Source organism: Myxocyprinus asiaticus, chromosome 5, assembly GCF_019703515.2.
Source record: "Myxocyprinus asiaticus isolate MX2 ecotype Aquarium Trade chromosome 5, UBuf_Myxa_2, whole genome shotgun sequence".
Classification (NCBI taxonomy): domain Eukaryota; kingdom Metazoa; phylum Chordata; class Actinopteri; order Cypriniformes; family Catostomidae; genus Myxocyprinus; species Myxocyprinus asiaticus.
This window is the reverse complement of record NC_059348.1, coordinates 51,551,523-51,574,605: the sequence shown is the minus strand read 5'-3', so window position 1 is coordinate 51,574,605 and position 23,083 is coordinate 51,551,523. Positions and strand designations below refer to the sequence as shown.

Sequence of the window (23,083 nt, the reverse complement as noted above, 5' to 3'; positions counted from 1 at the left end):
AACTCAATAAAAGAGCCATTAGCATCTCACTTGTTTACAACTGAAAAGCAGTCTGTTTTGTGACTCACTTTGATTATGTCTTAAGATTTTTTGTCATTTGTTAACTTACTGTTGTGTTAACATCCTTAAAGATAAGAATCTGGTTGGATATTTGTGGGTATTAAAGTTGGGCTCTGTCCTCTAACCTTGCAATCAACATCTGTCTCCTCTTGTCCCTGAATTATTGGCGAACTTCTAAGAGTTCTGAGATGCAGGCTTTTACTTCCCCCTTGTGTTCACAACAACTAAATGCACAATGCAACACGGGTTCAATTAGGCAGTTCTATATAATAAAAATAAAAATTCTTCCCACTCTCGTATTATCATGGTTTGAACCAGTTATGAGAAACAAAAACATGCTACCCAAGAGAGAATGATCATATTCTCATTATCACAATGTTTTTACACATGAAAGGGATAGTTCACCCAAAAATTACAGTTCTCTCATACCATCCCAGATGTGTTTGACTTTCATTTTTGGGTGAACTATCCCTTTAAAGCAGGGGTGTTGCAACCATTAGACTCTAATGATTAGAGGGTGACATGTCCCTCCCACTTGTAAACATTTCTAAATTTCTTAAAATTCTCTATTAAAATAGCACTTATTTACCATCATCTGCCTCTCAGCAAATCAGGTAGAACTACTAAGCGTATTGAATATGAATGGCATGGATAATATTTAAGGGCATTTGGACTTTTAAAGGACAACCAGAAAGTGTAAGTGATAAACATGGGTATCTTTAATTCAACAAAATACTGAACATGGCAGCAGAATTTGAAGTGATCCCTACAGGGCAACACAACATACATTTACTACATTAGCAGCAGTAAAAATAAAATGACAGACCACCATTTCCTTAAGAATCCAGCACACATCTGGATCTTCAAGATGGCTAAGGACCACTGGAAATCTACTTAGGTAGTCCTAATACCACTTCTGGGTTTACAGAAATATTAGTTTTAAAGGTAAAAGATGCTTTCAACTACATCAGTTAGCAGATTTTGTGAACTTATATACATTAAAAGAGGAGTTATTCCTCACAAAATTAAACACCTGATAGAATACAATGTTGGGCTTAAACTAAATTTGCATAACTTGCACTGCAATACTTTATATTTCAAATCTCTGATTTGATAGAGAAATCCAACTTAACACATTTCCTAAGGTGGAGGCAAGGAAAGATGCATATACCACATAAACAAAAATACAACCGAGAAAGATTTGCATGTCTTCAGAGAACTTAAATCTATATTATTAATTTACTAATTGAGAGAGGATTTAAAGAGATAGTTCAACAAAATGTCATCATTCACTTTCATTGCACCTGTTTTTTTTCTTCCATACAATGAAAGTGAATGATGACTGAAGCTAACATTCTGCATAACATCTCCTTCTGTGCTCCACAGAGGAAGGAATGTTATATGGGGTTTGAACAACGTAAAGGTAAGTGAGGACAGAAGTTTCACTTTTGGGTGAACAGAATATGAACAGAATCATTTAACTGTGAATGTTTAATTCAAAGCAATAACTTCATGAAATGCACAGAGCACCTGGCAATCAAATTTATAGCACCTTTTAAAAAGAAACAATTAAAAAAAGGCAAGAAAATCTCTTTAACCACAAAAAGCAGCTGTATATTAATTTATATTGCTACTTCAAAACAGAAAAAAATACTTTATAAAAATCTCACAATATCTGAGGTATATCTAATCACTGAGCTTGTGAAGGTTAAGATTCAGTGATTTTATTAGTATTGATTAACTGTGAAAAATAACCAAAAGCTGACCAATGAGTTCGATAAAAGCTGCCTTCCGTTTCTGAATGATGCAATGTTCACAATACTACAATTCCATGAGATAATAGAACAGTTTCACGAAGCAAGATTACAGCACAACGTACATTCAGTCTTTTGCAATGGTGAAATGATTGCATTAGACAGGCAAGATCTGAGATTTTAATCCTCTGTTAAGATTGCTAGTTTGTGAATCTCACGAAAACTTGTCAAAACATTTAAGGGTTACATTTCACCCTAAATCAAAAGAATAAAAATATATATTAAAATACATTTTATAACCAGTATAATGTTTGTGCATTAAGATGCTTTTTTAATGACAAATTCGCCCCAAATTTGATTTAACTTTCACCAATTTTAATAAAGGGGAAAAAAGACGACTTTGACTTTTTTCACATTACAGCAAAGAGAATTTGGCAGGAAAGTATGCTTGATTGTCATGAAATTAATGTCATCATGCATATTTGGCCCTAATATTATTTTTTTATTTGATTTTTGGGGTGAAATATCATTCAGACATTTGTTCATGAGATTCACCAAAATGCTGAGAACTATTGCTGTAAAGAGTGGTCACACAATCACATATACACACGAGTTTACCTGAGTAGTGCTGTGAAGAAATAGTCACACACTTTCCTGATAGATACACTTGCTGTGATCAAAATAAGAGCTAGTTAGAGTTGAAACATGACCCAAACCTTCACCTGTATGCAGCGCTGGTCCCACAGAACATGCTTCATACAGCTGCAGAGCTAATACTTCATTTTAACTGCAGCTCTTGTCAACTTTACACAAAAAAAAACCCCCACCAGCATTTGAAAACATAAACTGGCGATGCTTTCTCTGAACGGTACACTAAAAGTCAACACCAGTGACAGCCCTCGGGATGCCCCAAAGTCTCTAATGATGACACTTTGTGTGACTTAAGATACTTTAGGATAACAGTACAAGAGGTGAATGCTACATTAAAATTGATTCCGACAACTCCAAAAGGCAACACTATGCTTACTCTAATGATAACAGTCCTGCTGCCTTCAGCTTCCAGTGTCCCAGACAACTGCCGTCACAAACAGAAACATGAATAACTTCCCACAAAACATTATGGACATTTCAAAGAACAAAAGGTATACTAAAACAGCAATAAAACTAAGCTTAAAGTTCATTAAGTAAAAAGAAGACCTTCTGTGCTCTCGGAAGTTTGGTTTCATGTAACAGTCATCAGATTTCCCACTGTTTTGCAATGTCAAGCAGTCTTAATAAAATCCAATCTGACAGGGTAGGATTGGGGTAGTGTCATGGTAGAGATGAGGGTAGAATCATGGTAGAGCTAAGATAGAATCAGGTACTGTCATGGTTGGGTTAGGATAGTGTCAGGGTAGAGTCATGGTAGGGGTAGGACAGGGTCTTGTATTGTGATGGAAGGGTTAGAATATGTGCTGTGTAGAGTCATTTTAAAGATAGGATAGGGTCAGGGTTTGAGTCATGATAGGTTAGGATAGAATCAGTCATTTAAGGGTTGGGACAGGATCAGGAACAGACTTGGTAGGGTTGGTACAGAATTAGGTCCTGTAATGATAGGGATGGTATAGGATCAAATACAGTCATGGTGGAAATTGGATTGGGTCAGGTACAGTCATGTTAGGGTTGGGATAAAATCAGTCATGGTAGGGTTTGGATCAAATCAGGTACAGTCATGGTAGGATCAGGATAGAATCAGGTACTGTCATGGTTGGGTTAGGAGTGTCAGGGTAGAGTCATGGTAGGGTTAGGACAGGGTCTGGTATTGTCATGGCAGGGTTAGAATATGTGCTGTGTAGAGTCATTTTAAGGATAGGGTAGGGTCAGGGTTTGAGTCATGTTAGGTTGGGATAGAATCAGGTACAGTCATTTAAGGGTTGGTAAAGGATCAGGTACAGTCATGGTAGAAATTGGATTGGGTCAGGTACAGTCATGTTAGGGTTGGGATAAAATCAGTTATGGTAGGGTTTGGATCAGATCAGGTACAGTCATGGTAGGGTCAGGATAGAATCAGGTACAGTCTTAGTAGGGTTGGGATAGGGTGAGGTACAGTCATGGTAGGGTTGGGATAGGGTCAGGTACAGTCCTGGTAGGGTTGGAATAGAATCAGGTATGGTCATGGTAGGGTTGGGATAGAATCAGGTACAGTGATAGTAGGGTTGTGATAGGGTCAAGTACAGTCTTGGTGGGGTTGGAATAGGTTCAGTAGCAGTCATGGTAAAGTTGGAATAGGGTCAGACACAGTTATGTTAGGGTTGGATTAGAATCAGGTACGATCATGGTAGGGTTGAGATAGGATCAGGTGCAGTGATGGTAGAGCTGGAATAGGGTCAGCTACAGTCATGTTAGGGTTGAGATTATTACAGTTATGGTAGGCTTGGGATAGGATCTGGTACAGTCATGGTAGGATTGGGATAGGATTCGGTACGTTCTTTGTAGGTTTGGGATAGGATCTAGTGCTGTAGGGTTGGGATAGAATCTGGTACAGTCATGGTAGGGTTAGGATAGGATTATGTACATTCTTTGTAGGGTTGGATTAGTATAAGGTACAGTCATGGTAGGGTTGGGACAAGGTCTGGATAGTCAAGGTAGGGTGACGACAAGGTCATGGTATTGTCAGGTAAGGTTTTTGAATGGAGGTATTCAAGGAGTGGATATAAAACAACATTAAAATGGCATTAAAAGTGATGAGGTAACATGCTCATATTCCAGCAGTCTGAAGCAATTCCCTGAATGCCCTCTGAGAGTTCAGTCTAATCACTTTTGAGGGTTTTTTGTGCCTTCCCCAAGGAGTAATACAGTAGATGAAATGCACTCGTGAAACAATCCAACGATGTAAGAAAAAAAAATAAAAAAAAATAAAAAAAATTAAATAGATGAAGATCATAAGATCATATTAGCAGCAAAGTTCACAATACTGGAGAGGTTCTGGTATGTCCGCACTGCAACAATGAACTTCCAACATCCTTTCGCAGTCCCTGATGTTTGCTCCTGGTTTCAGAGGTCAGTATTCAGGTACTGGACTCTTTGGGTGGTAGGTCTGTATCACTGTTAGATGTAACCATGGATACCAGGCACTCTGTGGTAGAAGTGATGATGGTGTTGGTTGCCTTGGCGATGGTTGAGATGCGTTCCTCCACACAGCCCGCTGACAGTCGAGCCTCCGCATCATGGTCCCAGCATTCCTCAATGGTCTCGCACAACTGTCCCAAAGCCTGATGATACCGTAGAGGGATAGAGAGTAAAAGAGTAAGAAATAATGTCTCGGGTTATGTAAAGAAGAACATGCATTTCTACATCTTTAAAAATTGATTTTCACCCCAAAACACATCACTGCATATATTCTTGAGTATCATATTCACGTTAAGACAAAACTACTCTTTTTATATTTCACAATTTTTGACACTTTTATGGATGGGGACAGTTACAGAATGCGATCAGGAAATGTCAAAGCCAGGTTCAAACTTGATCCAACCGTAGGAACAGTACAGTTGAAGCATGCTAACCACTAAGCCATGAATCTAAAAGAAAAAAACTGCTTTCTCACCGGATGTTTAATCCAACAATCTTTAAAGATGGGCCTCATCTTCTTATGGACCACCACATCTTGAAGGTCTTCCAGTGATGGGTGCTGGCCCACCTCTTCCTCAAATGGCAACTGGTACTCACCCACAGGACCTGAGTGAGATCCAGCAACAGCATTAGCGCAAGTTAATGTAATAAACAAAACAGCAGCAAAATTCTACTATATCTTTTTCAATGGACATCAAAAACAATACATGTCTTAGACAAGGAAGTGCAAGACTGAGTTAAAAAGTCTGGAAAACAACATAAAAATAAGCAGTTTTGGGGAATGTTAGTTTTAAAATGAACATACTAGGTTGTTACCTTCAAAAACAAGCACAGTAGTTGTGTTTTTCTCTAAACTCTCACTTTTTCTCAGTGAGACTTGGTTACCATAAGTTTTTTCTGTTATGGAAGAGTGTCTTACCCCAGCATAGTTGGCATGCAAGGTTCAAAATGTATAGACATTGCACTGATTATTATGGGAGCAATTGTCCTGTGACACTGCATCACTTGTTTGCAGTGAGTACCTGGTGTCACAAGCACTGCACAGCCCTACGTGACTGCATTATGGGGAATTAAGGTTTTCACTTGAATTTAGCAGTAAACACTCTACTTATTTGCAAAAGTAACTCAGGTGTTATGGTGTAAATTCAAAAAGCGAGTTGCTTTAATTATTACTTCCAAAAAAAAAAAAAAAGATTATATGTGATGCATTGTAACATGTTACCCTCCAACACACACACACAAAAAAAGGGTGTGCACACAAAATCAGAGGTCTTTTGGGGTTGGCTAAGTCAGGTGAGTTTGAGTAGACTCACCATCAGAGGCAGTGCAGCGAGACACCAGCTCCCATAGCACCAGTCCTAAAGCATACATGTCGATCCGCAGGAACGCGTCCCTCTGGAAATTAATGGCTCCCTCTAGCACCTCTGGAGCCATGTACCGCCGTGTTCCAACCTGTGGTAGGACAGACACCAAAAACACAAACACAGTGATGAGATCAAAACAATTTCACTGCCACCCCAATTGAGCATTTGGTCAATCAACTTTAAAAAATGGTCAGTATCTGAGGTATTCCATAGAAAACGTTTGGACCCCAAGACTTTGCTTAATCGGTTTGTACTCTTTGAAATGTACTTGTTCACTTACCTGACCATGAGTATCTCCTGGCGGTTTCCCTGGCTCAAAGCAGACAGCCAACCCAAAGTCAGCAATCACGGCAGTCAAATCCATCTTGAGCAGAACATTCTTACTCTTGAAATCTCTGCAAAGCATAGATCTCACAATCAACCAATGGGTAAAGCGATGGTTGTGTACGTACATGTCTGACAAAATTACTAAATGGCATTATCATTTGATATATGAACAATCTGATTATTGTACTCTTTGATAAAGCAGATAAAATTAAGACGAGCATGATTTTGAGGATCAGCTGCCAGTTACAAGAAACTCCTTAAGTTAAGAAAACCCTTAGTGACAATACACTTACACTTATAACTAAGGGTTTTGTAACTTAAAAGCATCAATTCACCCAAAAATGAAAATTCTCTCATAATTTATGACATCCTCATGACATCACAGATGTGTAGGACTTACTTTCTTCTGCAGAACACAAAGATTGTTAGAAGAAAATCTCAACTCTGTAGGTCCATAAAATGCAAGTGAATGGTGATCAAAACGTTGAAGCTCCAAAACGCATATCAAGTACACAGAAAGTAATCCATATGACTCTAGTGGTTTAATCCATGTCATCTGAAGCAATCCAATCAGTTTTGGGTGAGAACAGACCAAAATGTAATTCCTTTTTCACTATCAATCTTGACATCAGCAGTCTTCTTTGAGATCATGATTTCAAGCTTGATTACACTTCCTAGTGCCATCTAGCGCTCTACGCATGCGTCAAGCGTTAGGACATGTAATTGAGTTTGAAATTATGATCATGCCTAGAGACTGCAATGGCAAAATTTGCAGTGAAAAACTGTTTCATTTTTGTCTGTTCTGGTTTGCTTCAGAAGACATGGATTAAACCACTGGAGTCGTATGGGTTACATTTATGCTGCCTTTGTGCTTTTTAGAGCTTTAAAATTTTGGTCATCATTCACTTGCATAATGGGTACCTAAAGAGCTGAGATATTATTAAAAAAAATCTATTCTAAAAATCTCTGTGTTCTGCAGAAGAAAGTCATACACAAATAGGATGGCATGAGAGTAAATGCTGAGAGAATTTTTGCAAAAACTAAGAGTTTCTTGCAATCGGGCTCAGGTTCCTCTCTAATCTGTATTTATCTTACAGTTTACAGACTTACAATTGTAAACATATTTGCTTTGGCTTGTGTACCTGTGTGCAATGGCTGGTTTAGGTCCCTCAGCTCTGTAAGGAAGATCTTCATGAAGATAAGCCAGACCACGGGACATACTTGCGGCAATATGGCACAACTGAGGCCAGCTCATCGGGTTCCCCTTCAGGTAATCTGTTAGAGATCCCTGCAATGAACACAATTTGGTTTTTAAATAAAATGCTGAGAGCTTATTTTTAATAAAACACAGTAACAAATTCAAACAATGCAGATAAACCATTATCCCAGAACCTATCATGTTTAATAGAAGTAATTAGTAGACAGCAGAGGCTGACCGATATATCAGTTTCACTAATTAATCGGTGCCGATAGTTGCTTTTTGGAACTATCGGTTATCAACAAAAATCAATGCAGATAGTTGCTGTTAACCATGTTTCTCTAGAACATATTGCTCATACAGTAGACCATTTAACAATGTTTACTTTGTGTTTCTATTGTAATACATTGTAGATGATTGTAAGAGTTCACGTATTGTTTCCCTAATGTGTTTGTGTGAGCTGGAAGCAGAGACTTTTCAAAATAAGATTCCTTGGTGAATTTCTAACATGTTTATTGTTAAAAGTCCCATATTATGGTTATGATTGGGATTTTGGCACATAAACTGCAAAGATTTTTTTTTTCCCCATTTCTGACTCTTGTTGCCTCAATGCCTGTGCCCATCACAGTAATGAAAGATGGAAACTTTTTTTTTTTAAATATTAAATAATTTTACTTAAACTATCAGCCAATTAAACAGTTTTTGCATACTTAACCACCAGCTTAGTCATAATTATTGGCAAAATCCACTATTGGTCAACCTCTAATAGACAGAAAATTACACTGCACGTCATTTAAACAGTTAGCTGGATAACTGAGGACAATTCTAAGTTCTAACAGACTGAATGTGATCATGCAAACACATGCTTGGGTACATATCTTTGTGGGGACTTCTCCATCAAAACCATTATTCTTTGTAACAGGGTTTCCACACTTTTTGACCAAACATTTCCATGACATTCCATGATTTCCAAGGATTTTTAAGAATTGTTTTTTTATAGAGACAGCACTCAAAAAGAGCCATTTCTAGCCAATTAAATATATCAGGCCTGAGCTAATGTAGAAAACACTAGTGTTAAACTGTGAAACATCAACCAAGGAATGACGTTGTTTTCTCTGTATAACATAAAAAAATGCACAGTTCACCTTTAAAATATTATTTGACATATTTACAAACCTTTTCCATGCTGACTGGAAACACGTAAACATAGCACTGCGCGTTTCTCCGGTACCAACGTGATAAAAATCAAAATAAAAGATATTTGAAAAATCTGCAAAAAAATGTAAGTGTATGTAGAAATGTTGGATAATTTTTCATGAAGTCTTATGAGAAGATATGCATGTATGAAGTATAAAGGTAAACTTAATTGGTTGGTTGAATGCTTCCAACTTGTAAGAAAAACGCTTCTGGTTCTGATCTTACCAACGTAATGCAATATCATCAATATTTGATGCACACTGTTAAAGGGATAGTTCACCCAAAAATTTAAAAATAATCTCAACATTTATTCACCCTCCCACCATCCTTACCAGATGTGTATGACTTTCTTTCTTCTGCAGAACACAAATAAAGAGTTTTAAAGGAACATTTCAGCTCTGTAGGTCCTCACAATGGAAGTGAATGGGTGCCAAAATTTTGAAGCTCCAAAATCCACATAAAGGGAGCATAAAGTAATCCATACGACTCCAGTGGTTAAATCCATGGGTTTAGACACGATGTGATAGGTGTGGGTGAGAAACAGATCAATATTTAGGTCATTTTTATCATAAATTCTCCTCTCTGCCTAGTAGGGGGTGATATGCATTAAGACTGTGTGAATCACCAGAAACAGAAGAAGAACAGGAAAGTGAAACTGAAGGGAGATTGACTGGGTAGGGAGGAGAATTTATAGTAAAAAAAGGACTTAAATATTGATCTGTTTCTCACCCACACCTATCATATCGCTTCTGAAGACATTGATTTAACCACTGGAGTCGTATGGAGTACTTTTATGCTGCCCTTATAAGGATTTTGGAGCTTCAAAATTTTGGCACCCATTCCCTTGCATTGTATGGACCTACAGAGCTGAAACATTCTTCTAAAAATCTTCATTTGTGTTCAGCAGATGAGAGAAAGTCACACGCATCTGGGATGGCATGAGGGTGAGTAAATGATGAGAAAATTTTCATTTTTGGGTGAACTATCCCTTTAATGCTTACACAAGCCAAGAACTAAAGACATTTAAATCATGTCATTATTTCGTCTTCGGTCAAACAGTTAATAATATCAGAATATTAAATAAATAAGAGTCTACACTATCAGCCTACACACAAGATATGAAAGTAAGCTTACATGCTGATGCTCCTCGCCAGTCCTGACTGCTTCATGAAAACAAAGTACATAATGCTAGTGTTGGAAGTACAAGATTCAATTTATCGTCACTACCAACTATCTCGGGATCAGGCAAGCAGATCAGAACACATTCCGACCACAAACGCGTTTACACTTGTAATTTCAATGCATATTTGGACAACATCCAGATAAAGGTCGCATTTTAACAGCAAGTGTAAACGTGGCCACACACATACACACTAACCCTTTCGTGGAATTCGGTAACCAGCCACAACTCCATCTGTAGGTTGGTGCCTCGTTTTTCTGCTGAGATGTAGTGTAGAATGTTCTCATGTTTAAAACCCTCTGTGAGGTAAATGTCTCTTTCATTCTGCCACGACTGCTTGTCCTATTAAAACACGCATAATTTCAGAATGAATCACAATCCAAACTAATGCCATCGTTCATTTTTTTAAGATGAAACACACACGCTTGAAAGCAAAGATAATCCTGTTTTAATGGTGTGAAAGTGGAACATTTACCTGAATTGGAAATATTTTTACCGCCACATATTCACTCAGAAACTGGGCCTTCCACACACAGCCAAAGCGCCCCCTGGCTTTCAGCTCCAGCAACTGTAGTGGTTTCAGTCCAACCAGAGGAGATGGAGGCGGAAGACCAGCATCCTAATCAAAGAGATCAGTGTTTGTCACAAAATCTAATGAAACACCAGCATTAAACAAAGAAAAGTATTGGCTAATCAAACAAAATAGATTAAGAGGACATTTAGAGTGCTTGCACAGAATGCATTTTTTAAACTATCAAAGTCCAAAGGAACAATAAACATCATTAATTTGCTATTTCTCATAACTCAACATCTGCAAGAAAACTACAAGCATAACTTAAAAACCACCACATCTTGAAGGTCTTCCACATTCCCCCAACTTTAAAAAAAAACCTTAGGCTTAGGAGCACTGTTGGTTACTACTAGACATGCTTAGATATACAGTATATTAGGCGGTGTCATATGGATACTGCAAGATCAAATCCAGCTCGCAACATCTCCGGATCCCACTCAACCAATCATTTCTTGTACTCTCTCTATTATACTCTCAATAAAAAGTGAAAAAATTAAAAAAAGAAAGACAAAACTCCAAGCAAATTTCATTCAAGAAGCACATAAAGTGTAGTTGTCAAACCTGGCCGATGTCGACATGTCTGTAGGGTGGTTTTCGCTGGTGGTATGTCCAGCAGGCGAGCACCAGGGCGAGTGAGAGAATGGCCAAAGGAAGAAGAGAATAAACCAGCACACCCAACAGAGACGGCTCTGGTTCCGGGGGCAGAATCTTTACTACAGGATCACACACACACACACAACACAAACTTGGGCTCAACAACATCAATAGCAGATAAAGAATATTTACAGGTCTAAAACTGTAGTCAGAAACTAAAACATACAGATGAATATAATAAAATGGATAGATCAGTTTGAAGATACACGCACGCCTGTGACTGCTAAGGTTGGGGAATTGTTATATTCTTAATGATTCCTATCCCTAAAATTAAATGTTAGCACATTTTTTGTTTGTTTTGAATTTTACTTATGTATATTTAGACACAGTATGATTTGCAATATCAGAACCATGAATTCTGCCATCCAATGCTTACATATGAAAGAAATTCTCTCTCAGCTAATGCCTTAATTATAAAGGGACCTTCTTACCTCCTAAGTAGAATTAAAAAATCAATTTTACATAATATATTTTATCATTCGTTTTTCATCATTTTGGTCACATTTTAGCTTTCGAAAAATGTTCAAATTCAGTCTATTCCATCAATAAATTGCATATACTGTAATATGTTGCATTTGTTGTAACATGTTTATTGTTTCTTGCAGAATCTGTACTATTTACAAGTATTTACATTGATATTTAAATCACATGCTGAAAGAGAACTGTCTCTTTAAAGACTACCGCTATCAGCCAGTGAGCACATATTAATGAGAGAGGACATGCATGGTTTCTTAAATGCATTCATGTGTGTTTAGAATTAAATGTTTCTTTTATTGTTGTTTTTAATCAACAGCTGGCTGTAAAGAACAGAAAGGGTATTAAAAGAGACATTATTTAATGACAAATGGATTGCATGGATCTTGTCTTTCGACACAGAATGAGTTAAACCAAACTTTTACTCTCCATATGCAGTGAAAAAATCTAGGAGCTGAATTGCTTCGCCACTATACTACTCAATCACTGGTGAGTGAAATCTGAAAATTTACCACACAGTGGCTAATCACAGACATTTTTAGTCACATAGCATGAAATCTGGTCACACATGCAAGTGATTACTTGCATTATAGATGGTTGCCACAGAGTAAAAGATTGATCTTTGGACTTAAGAATCAATATCGAGATCGTTCAAACGAAGATCGTGATACTTTTGAAAATCGCCATTTTTACCCAGTCCTAATTTTTAATTTATGTTATCTTCTCTATAGAAATCTGATATGAGCTCATAATTTTTCAACAGTCTGCTGAGGACAGTAAATGCAATAAGAACTGCATTTATTTAAAAATAATTCTTACTCAATGTATTAAAAGAATCGGTAATGAAACCATTAAGCAACTGTAATTGTTCATTGAAATCGGAACTGCAATAGTTAAATTCCTTATGATTGCCATGTCTAGCAGCGCACATCAGCTGAATTCTAAATTAATGCAGCAAATCTAAAAATCAAAAATCTGACTTGCAGTGAAGTCACATTTACCTTTACACAGCAAAATTCTGCTAAAGTCATCTCAATGGGTTTTGTCTAACAACACCAATTTACCGTATTAAAATCAATGTAAAACATGGCTTATTCTCTCATGGCTTATTGCTTTATTTAACTCATTTTTGTGGATGTTATCTTCTACTGAACAGCAATAATTATGACTACTACAATGCCAGTATAAATGACCACACTGCATACCAAGATTTTTGTTGGCCAGAGAAACATTTAAAGAAAGCTGTGCAGTAACATATGGAGGGCGGGGTTTACCTGCAGGGGCGATGGCCTCGGGCAGGTGTGTGAATCTCTCATTGCAATGGTTTCCCTCACAGCAACAGAAAAATACCTGAGGACTCTCCTCTGTGGCCACACACTCCTGTCTGCTCAGAGAAAGAAAACAGGCAAATTTTTTAAACAGCACTGATTGATTTTAAGACTGCTATATGGTTTCATTATTATAGAAACACTTTGAAATATAATAACTTTGATGTTTGCAAAGAAAATTCAGAAAATGTAGCACCACAGTAAGAAGTGGTTTTGTTGTCTGATCCTGTGTGAGTTACCTGTCATAACAGTTAAAGTCGTCAAGCCAGCAGCCTTTTTTCACCAGGCGGATTGTTCCGGTGGAGTTCAACCAGGAGGCATAACAGTGCAGCCTCTTGTCTTTCTCCCCCTCGCATCGCTCAAAACCGCTCTGATTGGTCTTTTCTGTCCTCCAGTTATCATTGTAGTAGATGCACTCTCTGGTCTCCACCTCCCCCTGACTGGGTCCTCCTGACAGAGAGTGACATTAATACATTAAAATATGCATTATATATGTGTACATTAAAACAAATGCACTATATATGTTTTAACTCAAGCATATTTAATGCATATATAACAACTGGCTTAAAGTCCATTATCCTGCTTATTACAGATTATTAATTATTATCATCAAAATAATCAGCACAATGGCAAAAATTTACATTAGCTCCAAAAAGTATTGACAGACACACTGAAGCCTCAATAAAAATTGAATGAATGTCCTTGCATTAGATAAGAAAAAATATAAAACCAAGTGGAAGGGCTAACGATTCATTGAAATAAAATCGAAATCGCACTATAATGTAGTGTGAATATTAACCGCAAGGTCTGTGATTTAAATAAATTTTCTGCACTCCCTGCTCGCTGCGCTTACTGTATGTGTGCAGCTTTGTTCTCTCTGGTGCAGTGCTACTCAACATGCGACCTGCATTATGATTTCATCATCAAGAATATATTTATCAATAGCCTAAAAATATTATTTAGATTAAATGTGCATTTTCCAGAGAAATTACGGTAGCTCTCTGAATTGCTGAAGCACAGCAAGTGAGGGAAATAACTGCAAAAGAATGTAACGAACGAAATAAACAACAAAGAATAGCTGAGCATAGCGGATGTTTCACGAGAGCGGAGGTCAGTCTGCGCACGCGTTCATAAAAACAGCTGTGCACACACGCGCGGTCTGTCAATCAAGAATGCATGATCTCAGCTGAGAGTCATTCATCAGTACGAATCTGTCAAACCCATTTGAATAGCTTAACGAAGATATATATTCGTCATGATAAGTCATAAGTAACAGGAAAAAAATTATAGTTTTTTCCGGCAATAACAACGTTCAATGCCTTCATGCAAATGCTTATTATCTGCGTTACTTCGCAAAACGCTAAAGAGGGTGAACAAATCTTTATTACTCATCACTGGGACTTCACTTATCACTTATATAGGATTCTATGATATAATTATATTATAAAAATGTATAATTCTCACTATAAAAAATGTTCACTATAAAAATTAATATATATATATATATATATATATATATATATATATATATATATATATATATATATACATACATATACACACACACACACACACACACATACACACACACACAGTTGTGCTCAAACGTTTGCATACCCTGGCAGAAATTGTGGAATTTTGGCATTGATTTTGAAAGATGAATGCAGCATGTTTTCAGAAAATACTGGCAAACAATTTGCATTCTTCTGCACGAAAGCTTGGACATTCCAGCACGACAGTGACCTAAGCACAAGGCCAAGTTGACCCTCTAGCGGTTACAGCAGAAAATAACAGTCTGTAACAAAAAAAAGCTATTTAAATAACAGTCTGCACATAACAGATTGTATTAGATTTGCACTACCCATTTGTATCTATGTATGTATGTGTATAATTAGATGTATTTTTTACTTTTATTATTATCTATGTCTTGCTGCTGTTTTTGTATTGTTTTTGTATGGTTGTACACTGGAAGCTCCTGTCACCAAGACAATTCCTTGTATGTTTAAGCATACTTGGCAATAAAGCTCATTCTGATTCTGAAAAATGTGAAGGTTCTGGAGTGGACATCACAGTCTCCTGACCTTAATATCATCGAGCCACTCTGGGGAGATCTCAAACATGCGGTTCATGCAAGACGACTAAGGACTTTGCCTGACCTGGAGGCATTTTACCAAGACGAATGGGCAGCTATACCACCTGCAAGAATTTGGGGCCTCATAGACAACTATTACAAAAGAATGCACGCTGTCATTGATGCTAAAGGGGGCAATACACAGTATTAAAAACTAAGGGTATTTCATTTTTTTCTTTGTTGCCATGTTTTGTTTTATGATTGTGCCATTCTGTTATAACCTACAGTTGAATATGAATCCCATAAGAAATAAATGTGTTTCGCCTGCTCACTCATGTTTTCTTTAAAAAATGGTACATATATGACCAATTCTCCAAGGGTATGCAAACTTTTGAGCACAACTGTGTGTGTATATATATATATATATATATGAATTCCCAGTGGGTCAGAAGTTTACATACACTTGGTTGGTAATTGGTAGCATTGCCTTTATATTGTTTAACTTGAGTCAAATATTTTAGATAGCCTTCCCAAACCTTCTCACAATAAGTTTCTGGAATTTTGGCCCATTCTTCCAGACAGAACTGGTGTAACTGAGTCAGATTTGTAGGCCTCCTTGCTCGCACACACTTTTTCAGTTCTGCCCACAAATTTTCTATCGGACTGAGGTCAGGGCTTTGTGATGGCCACTCCAATACCTTGACTTTGTTGTCCTTAAGCCATTTTGCCACAACTTTGGAGGTATGCTTGGGGTCCATTTGGAAGTCCCATTTGTGACCGAGCTTTAACATCCTGGCTGATGTCTTGAGATGTAGCTTCAATATATCCACATAATTTTCCTTCTTTATAATGCTATCTATTTTGTGAAGTGCACCAGTCCCTCCTGCAGCAAAGCACCCCCACAACATGATGCTGCCACTCCCATGCTTCACGGTTGGTATGGTGTTCTTCAGCTTGCAAGCCTCACCCTTTTTCCTCCAAACATAACAATGGTCATTATGGCCAAACAGTTAAATTTTTGTTTCATCAGACCAGAGGAAATTTCTCCAAAATGTAAGATCTTTGTCCCCATGTGCGCTTGCAAACTGTAGTCTGGCTTTTTTTATGGCGGTTTTTGAGCAGTGGCTTCTTCCTTGCTGAGCAGCCTTTCAGGTTATGTCAATATAGGACTCGGTTTACTGTGGATATAGGTACTTGTCAACCCGTTTCCTCCAGCATCTTGACAAGGTCCTTTGCTGTTGTTCTGGGATTGATTTGCACTTTTCGCAAAGTGGACAAGAATGCGTCTCGTTCCTGAGCGGTATGATGGCTGTGTGGTCCCATGGTGTTTATACTTGCGTACTATTGTTTGTACAGATGAACATGGTACCTTCAGGTGCAAATTGCTCCCAAGGATGAACCAGACTTTAGGAGGTCCACAATTTTTTTTCTAAGGTCTAGGCTGATTTATTTAGATTTTCCCATAATGTCAAGCACCGAGTTTGAAGGTAGCCCTTAAAATACATCCACTGGTATACCACCAATTCAGTACACCTCCTATCAGAAGCTAATTGGCTAACTGTCTAATGGCTTGACATCATTTTCTGAGCTACAAAGGTCTGATCACCATTCCCTTGCATTGTGAGGAGCTACAGAGCTCTAAAAATCTTCATTTGTGTTCAGCAGATGAAAGTCATACACATCTGGGATGGCATGAGGGTGAGTAAATAATGAGCGACTTTTCATTTTTGGGTGAACTATATCTTTAAGAGGACTCAGGTCTTGAACACCCTTTTCTTGAACAGTATTTCTATTGGCAGTAAAGCATGTTTGCCCATGATTTAACTTTGGTCAAAAGGAATAGTTTTTTTTTCTTTTCTTTTTATACTCATATTGCAGTTCAAATCCAAAAAATTTCAAAATAAAATCGCAATTAGATTTTTTTGTCCAAATCGTTTAGCCCTACCAATTGTCACCTGCTAACAAATGATACTAGAGCTTTTCTGGGAAATAACACTTTTCCAAGCCAAGTCCCCGACTACCAGAAAGGGCCCAAATAATATGTTTTGTCTACATTTTTTATACGATTATCTATTGTTTCATAATTTGAAATGTCTTTTTGTAAAAAATGTTGCTTGAAATGTGTGCTTGTGCTATGTTTCTTTAAAATAAATGCCAGTTGGTTTGATATTTTGTTATATAATCCATACGACTCTAGTCTTCAGAAGCGATATTAAAGAGCTCCTATTATGGTTTTTCAAATATTACCTTTCATGTAGTGTGTTATATAGCTGTTTCTGAATGTAAAAAAGTCTGCAATGTTTCAAAAATCAAAGTGCACAAAATATGGATTTATTGACACCCAAAAGAAAGAACCGATTCTGAACACCTGAAACGAGTCGTTAGAAATTCCAGACTTACTTCCTGTACTAACCTACGTAATTTGGTAACAAAAAACCCGCCTCTGGACTGTTTACATGTGCAGGCTGTTAGCCTGCTAGATGTTAGCCTCTGCTAACCAGCTAACTCACGTTATTGTCAAACTACATAATTACCACAGAGAAATGTCCTGTTCTCGTCGTGCTTGCGATGGTGGTTCGGGTTGATCTTCCGATGTATCACTATTGGACTCGGGATCAAATTGGTAAGGTAAAACAGACATTTTTTCAGACGGAGCTGAAACGCTGATATGGTAGTGGCCATTTCCTTTCCGACACATGCTGTAAGCGGTAGACCAATCACAACAGACTGGGACATCTGACCAAGCAGTGCAGAGTAGGCTCTCTGAAAGGAGGAGTTTAGAATGAATTCTTTACAACGGATAATTGAAGGAGTTGTTTTTGACACTGGGAAAAAAAGTAATGCTGCAATTTAAATGAGCAAATTAAAGTGTTTTTTGACCTTGGATGCATGTAAATCTATTGTATGAGACCTTTAAAACAAAATTAGGCACATTTAAAAATCATAATAGGTGCACTTTAAAGGTGTGGGTGAGAAACATATTTATCCCTTTTTTATATATAAATCTCCACATTCAAACAGCCCCTTCTAAGCACTCTTCTCTTCTAAATGTTCTTTTGTTTTTGGCGATTCTGATTCTTCATGCATATCGCCCCCTACTGGGCAGGGAGGATAATTTATAGTAAAAGAGGACTTAAATATTCTGTTAAAAAAAGGACTTAAAAAGGACTTCCTACCCACACCTATCACATATCGCTTCTGAAGACATGGATTTAACCACTGGAGTCATATGGATTACTTTTATGCTGTTTTATGTGCTTTTAGGAGCTTCAAAATTTGGACCCTGTTGACTTGCATTGAATGGACCTACAGAGCTGAAATATTCTTCTAAAAATCTTTGTGTTTTACAGAAGAAAGAAAGTCTCATATCTGGGATGGCATGAATGATGAGAGAATTGAATGAAATATTAAACACTTAAACTCATTTAAAAAAAAAAAAAAAAAAAAAAGTCTGTTTACCTACCAAAAAACCACCACAGTACAATAACATACCAAACATTCAGCCACAAACCGCATGTTTAAGGAGAAGCATTGATTCAAGACCAGTGAATTGAGCTATGTGGTCTTTAGAAAACCACCAAATCAAATCCAGATGTTGGATCAGCTGTCTGCGGGCACGTCTGTTAAATGAATGCTGTAAAGCTCTGCATTACCGCACACACTGGTATAAAGAATTCGGTCAAGGATCATAAGATGTTGTCTTAGCGTAAGATGCACTCAACACCAAAGAGAGCAACACTTCAGATCAGATTTAACATAAAAAAATAAAAATGTTGAATATGACATAATAGAAACCAATGCTGCACAGGCTACACTACAGAGGTCATTTTTGCTCATTGCACACTTTCAAAAAAAATAAAAAATAAACAAGCCCGTCCCTTTAAATTCGACATATAGCTTCAGGCTGTCCATCCCCCCCTGCAAATGTTACCCAACCTACTCACTAAACCCCCAGGATCAAGAGAGATTGCAAAAGGAGGAGCTAGAAAACCCTTACCATCAGATTTATGAGTTTACATTTATCACGTTGGTAACAGCTAAACGCTCAACCACTGTGTGTGGATTTACTGATATACAAGCACATGCTTGATTCTATGGCTCCTTTGTCACTTACACTAGCCATCACATGATAGTGTATTACATCAGCAACCCCCTACTTAAAACCTATAGTCCTCTGCTTTCTCGTTCACACAGAATATTAGAGAAGGGGCTCTACATGTATTTGTAAGGCCCCCTGCGGTGCTCTTTCGCATTGAAGCCCACAGATTTCACCTTTCTTCACCCCGCCAGTACCCTATCCTGAAACACACACACACACACTGATCTAGAGGGTGTATCAAAGCCCCTTTTGTTTTGAGTGGGTATCTAAGTAGTACCCGTAAGGGAGCCTATTACAAATCAGCTTGCAGGATAAGAAGATACTGTTCCTCTCTGTTCCCTGATACACTGATCAACAAAACACATCAATAGCTGAACAAAGCAAAAAGTTTTGTCTTCGGGTCAAAAAACCAAATGAACAGTGAATTTTGCAAGACAATGGCGGCATTAAAAACAACATTTATATGGAACATAATAAAAAATAAAAAAGCAGATAAACATGTTTTGATATTGTGAGTTTTAAATTTAAGTCAGAATTTGGTCAGATAAATGATAAATAAATCTTTTTAAACATAAAATAAAGCTTATTAAATATTTTTGGTTTATTTGAATTTTTTATTTATTTATTTTTTTACATTTGATATTACAGAACATGGTTGTCAATTTTTATTAACTTTTTTATTATTATTTCGTTGATATAAACGTAATGCAAATGTTTATATGTAAAATGTAAATGTTTATCACATAATTTACCACAAATAGCCAATGCAGAACTAAACACTTGGAAATTATAGAAGGCAGCAATCTCATAGGAAACTTGAGATATATTTATATATTTTAAGTGGATTTAGATTAAACCAATGCTCTAAATGTCTTATAAACCGACAATGACAACAAAACAAATGTTGCATGAAAACACGAAAGTATCTATGTAACAGTTGCTGTAAACTAGCAGCTGTTTTACTTCGTTCACCGTACCCATAATGTCTTTAAATATGTTTAAAAACGAGAAAGAAACTCACAATCAACTTTTAAATGATCCTACATAAGCAGAATAAACCCTAAATTGACAAACAAATCAAAATATCCGGGGGGTTATGAAAGGGTGAACAACAAATGCTTGGTTACCCTGAACACAAACACTGAAATAGCTACACTGGCTATGTCTCAAAACCTAACGAGCTGCCTAACTAGACAGCATCATTTTATGCGCATGCGCGTTGGAAGGTTCAAATTCAATCGCTCGGCGATTTTTGAGGCATCATCGACACGTTATGAAAGTTCGGCATTCGGCAAAAATTTTGTGGGAATTATTTGTGTGTTGAAAAATTCGAATTAGACTGCCTATGATGTGGTCTGATCGCCTGTTCGGACCGAACGCTTAAAAAAACAAGACGCGGAGCAACGAATATCACAGAACGCAAGTGTCTCGAGAAGTTCTTTTTAAAACGTTCTTTTGAATATGACACAGCGTTTAAAAAAAAAAAAATTAAAAAAAAAACGCCCGAAAGGCGTACGTCTAGAGCGTTTTTACATATGAAAACACTAGGTAACACAGCGCGTACGCACGTGAAAACGTTTTCGGTGTGAACGCCCCCAAAGTAGGCAACTAACTAGATTTTGGAACACGGCCACTGATACATTGTAACACTAGCGGTGCTTGTACAAATACAATGTTACAAAGCTCCACTGAGCAATCGATCCAACGGATCAAACTATTTTGTTTAGATACTATCATTCTGACTAGAGTAACCAAATCATTTAAAACCCTTACCTGTGCACCATCCTCCCCAGATAAGTACAAAAGTCAGCCAGGGAACAAACATATTCCTTCCTTTGCGGATCCTGGCGATAAATGTTGTCCTTTAGGCTTTGAACGCATTTAATAACTAAATGAAACGTGCGCGCAAACACATGAACGCAAAGGAGACGCGGACCGCGGGGCCTGCGCGCAATTCCTCACCGCTACAATAATAAAACAACCTCTCCTTTACAAAAACACAAAAAAATCATTTAGAAACAAGATCCTCTCAATTAAAGTCCATGATGCCACGAAGATCCAACATTTCATTCTGGCCGGGCATACTTGGACAACACTGAGGAGCCCTTGAGTTTGGTGAACGCTTGGAGAAGGAATAAACCCCCTTGTTGTTTTCTCGCAGGAACAGCACGCTTCTGGGCCAGTTGGAGAGGGGCAGGAAACGATTGACGTGCAAAAAGCTGAACAGCGTCCAAAATGGCTCCTGAGAGCCGTGCAACAGCGGTGCCAGCAGAGAAACCCGGATGTTCATCAGGACCACTGGACTAATTAATGATGTAATAATAAGTGTAAAACTCAACTGAAAGCAATAAAACAAATAAATAAATAAAAATGTCCCATAAACTTCAATGACATATATTGTGTTCAATTGTCTCATTTTCACAGTGCTTTTCCCTAGCTCTTAATGTATTTATTTATTTATTTATTTATTAGATTACCACTATTTGGTTGTTTGTTACTCAGTTATTTTTTTATGTTGTTATATTTTCCTTCTATTGTAAAACAACCCTGATCTGTGGGCAAGCGCACAATACATAAAAAAACTATTATTATTATTATTATTATTATTATTATTATTATTAGTGTAATTTTGATTGTGCTATTTTACCTGTACCATTTTAAAATACATTACAATTAAATATTATAGACTGTGATGGCAATAATTATGTTCATCATGCGTTATCATTTAACTCAATAATAATAATACACCTAAAACTCAACTAAAAGCAATAAAATAAAATAAAAATGCTTCCATAAACTTAAACAACTGATATTGTTCAAATGTGCTATTTTAATTATACCATTTTACCTGTACCATTTTTAAATATACATTAAAATTAAACAGAGAAAATTACCTAATTGTTTCATACACCTAATTTGAAGTCTGAATCTCAATTAAAAGCAATAAAATAAGATTAAAATTGTTTTATAAACTATTTATTTGTACTATTTTGAACTGTGCTATTTGAAAATGCATTAAAATCACATTGTGGACTTTGAAGATAATGAATGGTATGTCCTGCTTTATCATTGGACTCAAATATCTGACATACAGTACAAAGTTATGAACTATAAGTGAGTAATAATATAAAGCAAAACAAATATAGACAATTAAATAATAATAATAAAAAAAAAAACATTGCTATAAACTTGAATAATAGACATTGTGTTTAATTGTACTTTTTTACATTGTGCCATTTGAAACTTTACTATTTAAAGATAACAACATATCGCCTGATACTAAACTGCATTATTTTTAGACCTGGGTGGACTTTTGAAAGTTTCAAAACTTTAGTGAATGAGCCCAAGCAAATTCCTCCTGTCATCCCTTTCTTTTCTATACAGTCAATTTGTCCATTCTATTCCCTCCTGCAAACAAAAACTTAAGAGGGTCACATTCCTCCCCCCATCCCCGGATACTCAGCTGTCATGAACAAACCCAGGATATTCCCCTCTCTCCCAGACGTTCCGATACAAAGCCTCACTCTGTTTTCCAACCAAGTGCAAACAGGGCAGCTGAGCATGTGTTATCTTTAACTAGCTGCTATAACTAGTTGCTTAGAGAAGTGAAGGATAGACTGAAATGTATCTGTTTTTCCCAAAAACCTTTGCTATATCTCACAGAAACTTTCTTAGGTATCAAAATCTTTTTTTCAGTG

The 23,083-nt window shown here is 37.0% G+C and overlaps 1 protein-coding gene across 1 annotated transcript; it reads right to left on the bottom strand.

Annotated features, from left to right (window-relative positions):
• Positions 1-755: 755 nt before the first annotated feature.
• On the bottom strand, positions 756-21,551 carry LOC127440677 (activin receptor type-2B-like). Its single transcript, XM_051697414.1, has 11 exons — positions 21,159-21,551; positions 13,455-13,665; positions 13,162-13,271; positions 11,321-11,472; positions 10,664-10,807; positions 10,387-10,530; positions 7,756-7,901; positions 6,567-6,681; positions 6,236-6,374; positions 5,398-5,528; positions 756-5,065 (listed from the first exon to the last, which is right to left on the bottom strand). The coding sequence occupies exons 1-11, from the start codon at positions 21,208-21,210 to the stop codon at positions 4,862-4,864; spliced, it is 1,548 nt and encodes a 515-aa protein (XP_051553374.1). The 5' UTR covers positions 21,211-21,551; the 3' UTR covers positions 756-4,861.
• Positions 21,552-23,083: the final 1,532 nt, after the last annotated feature.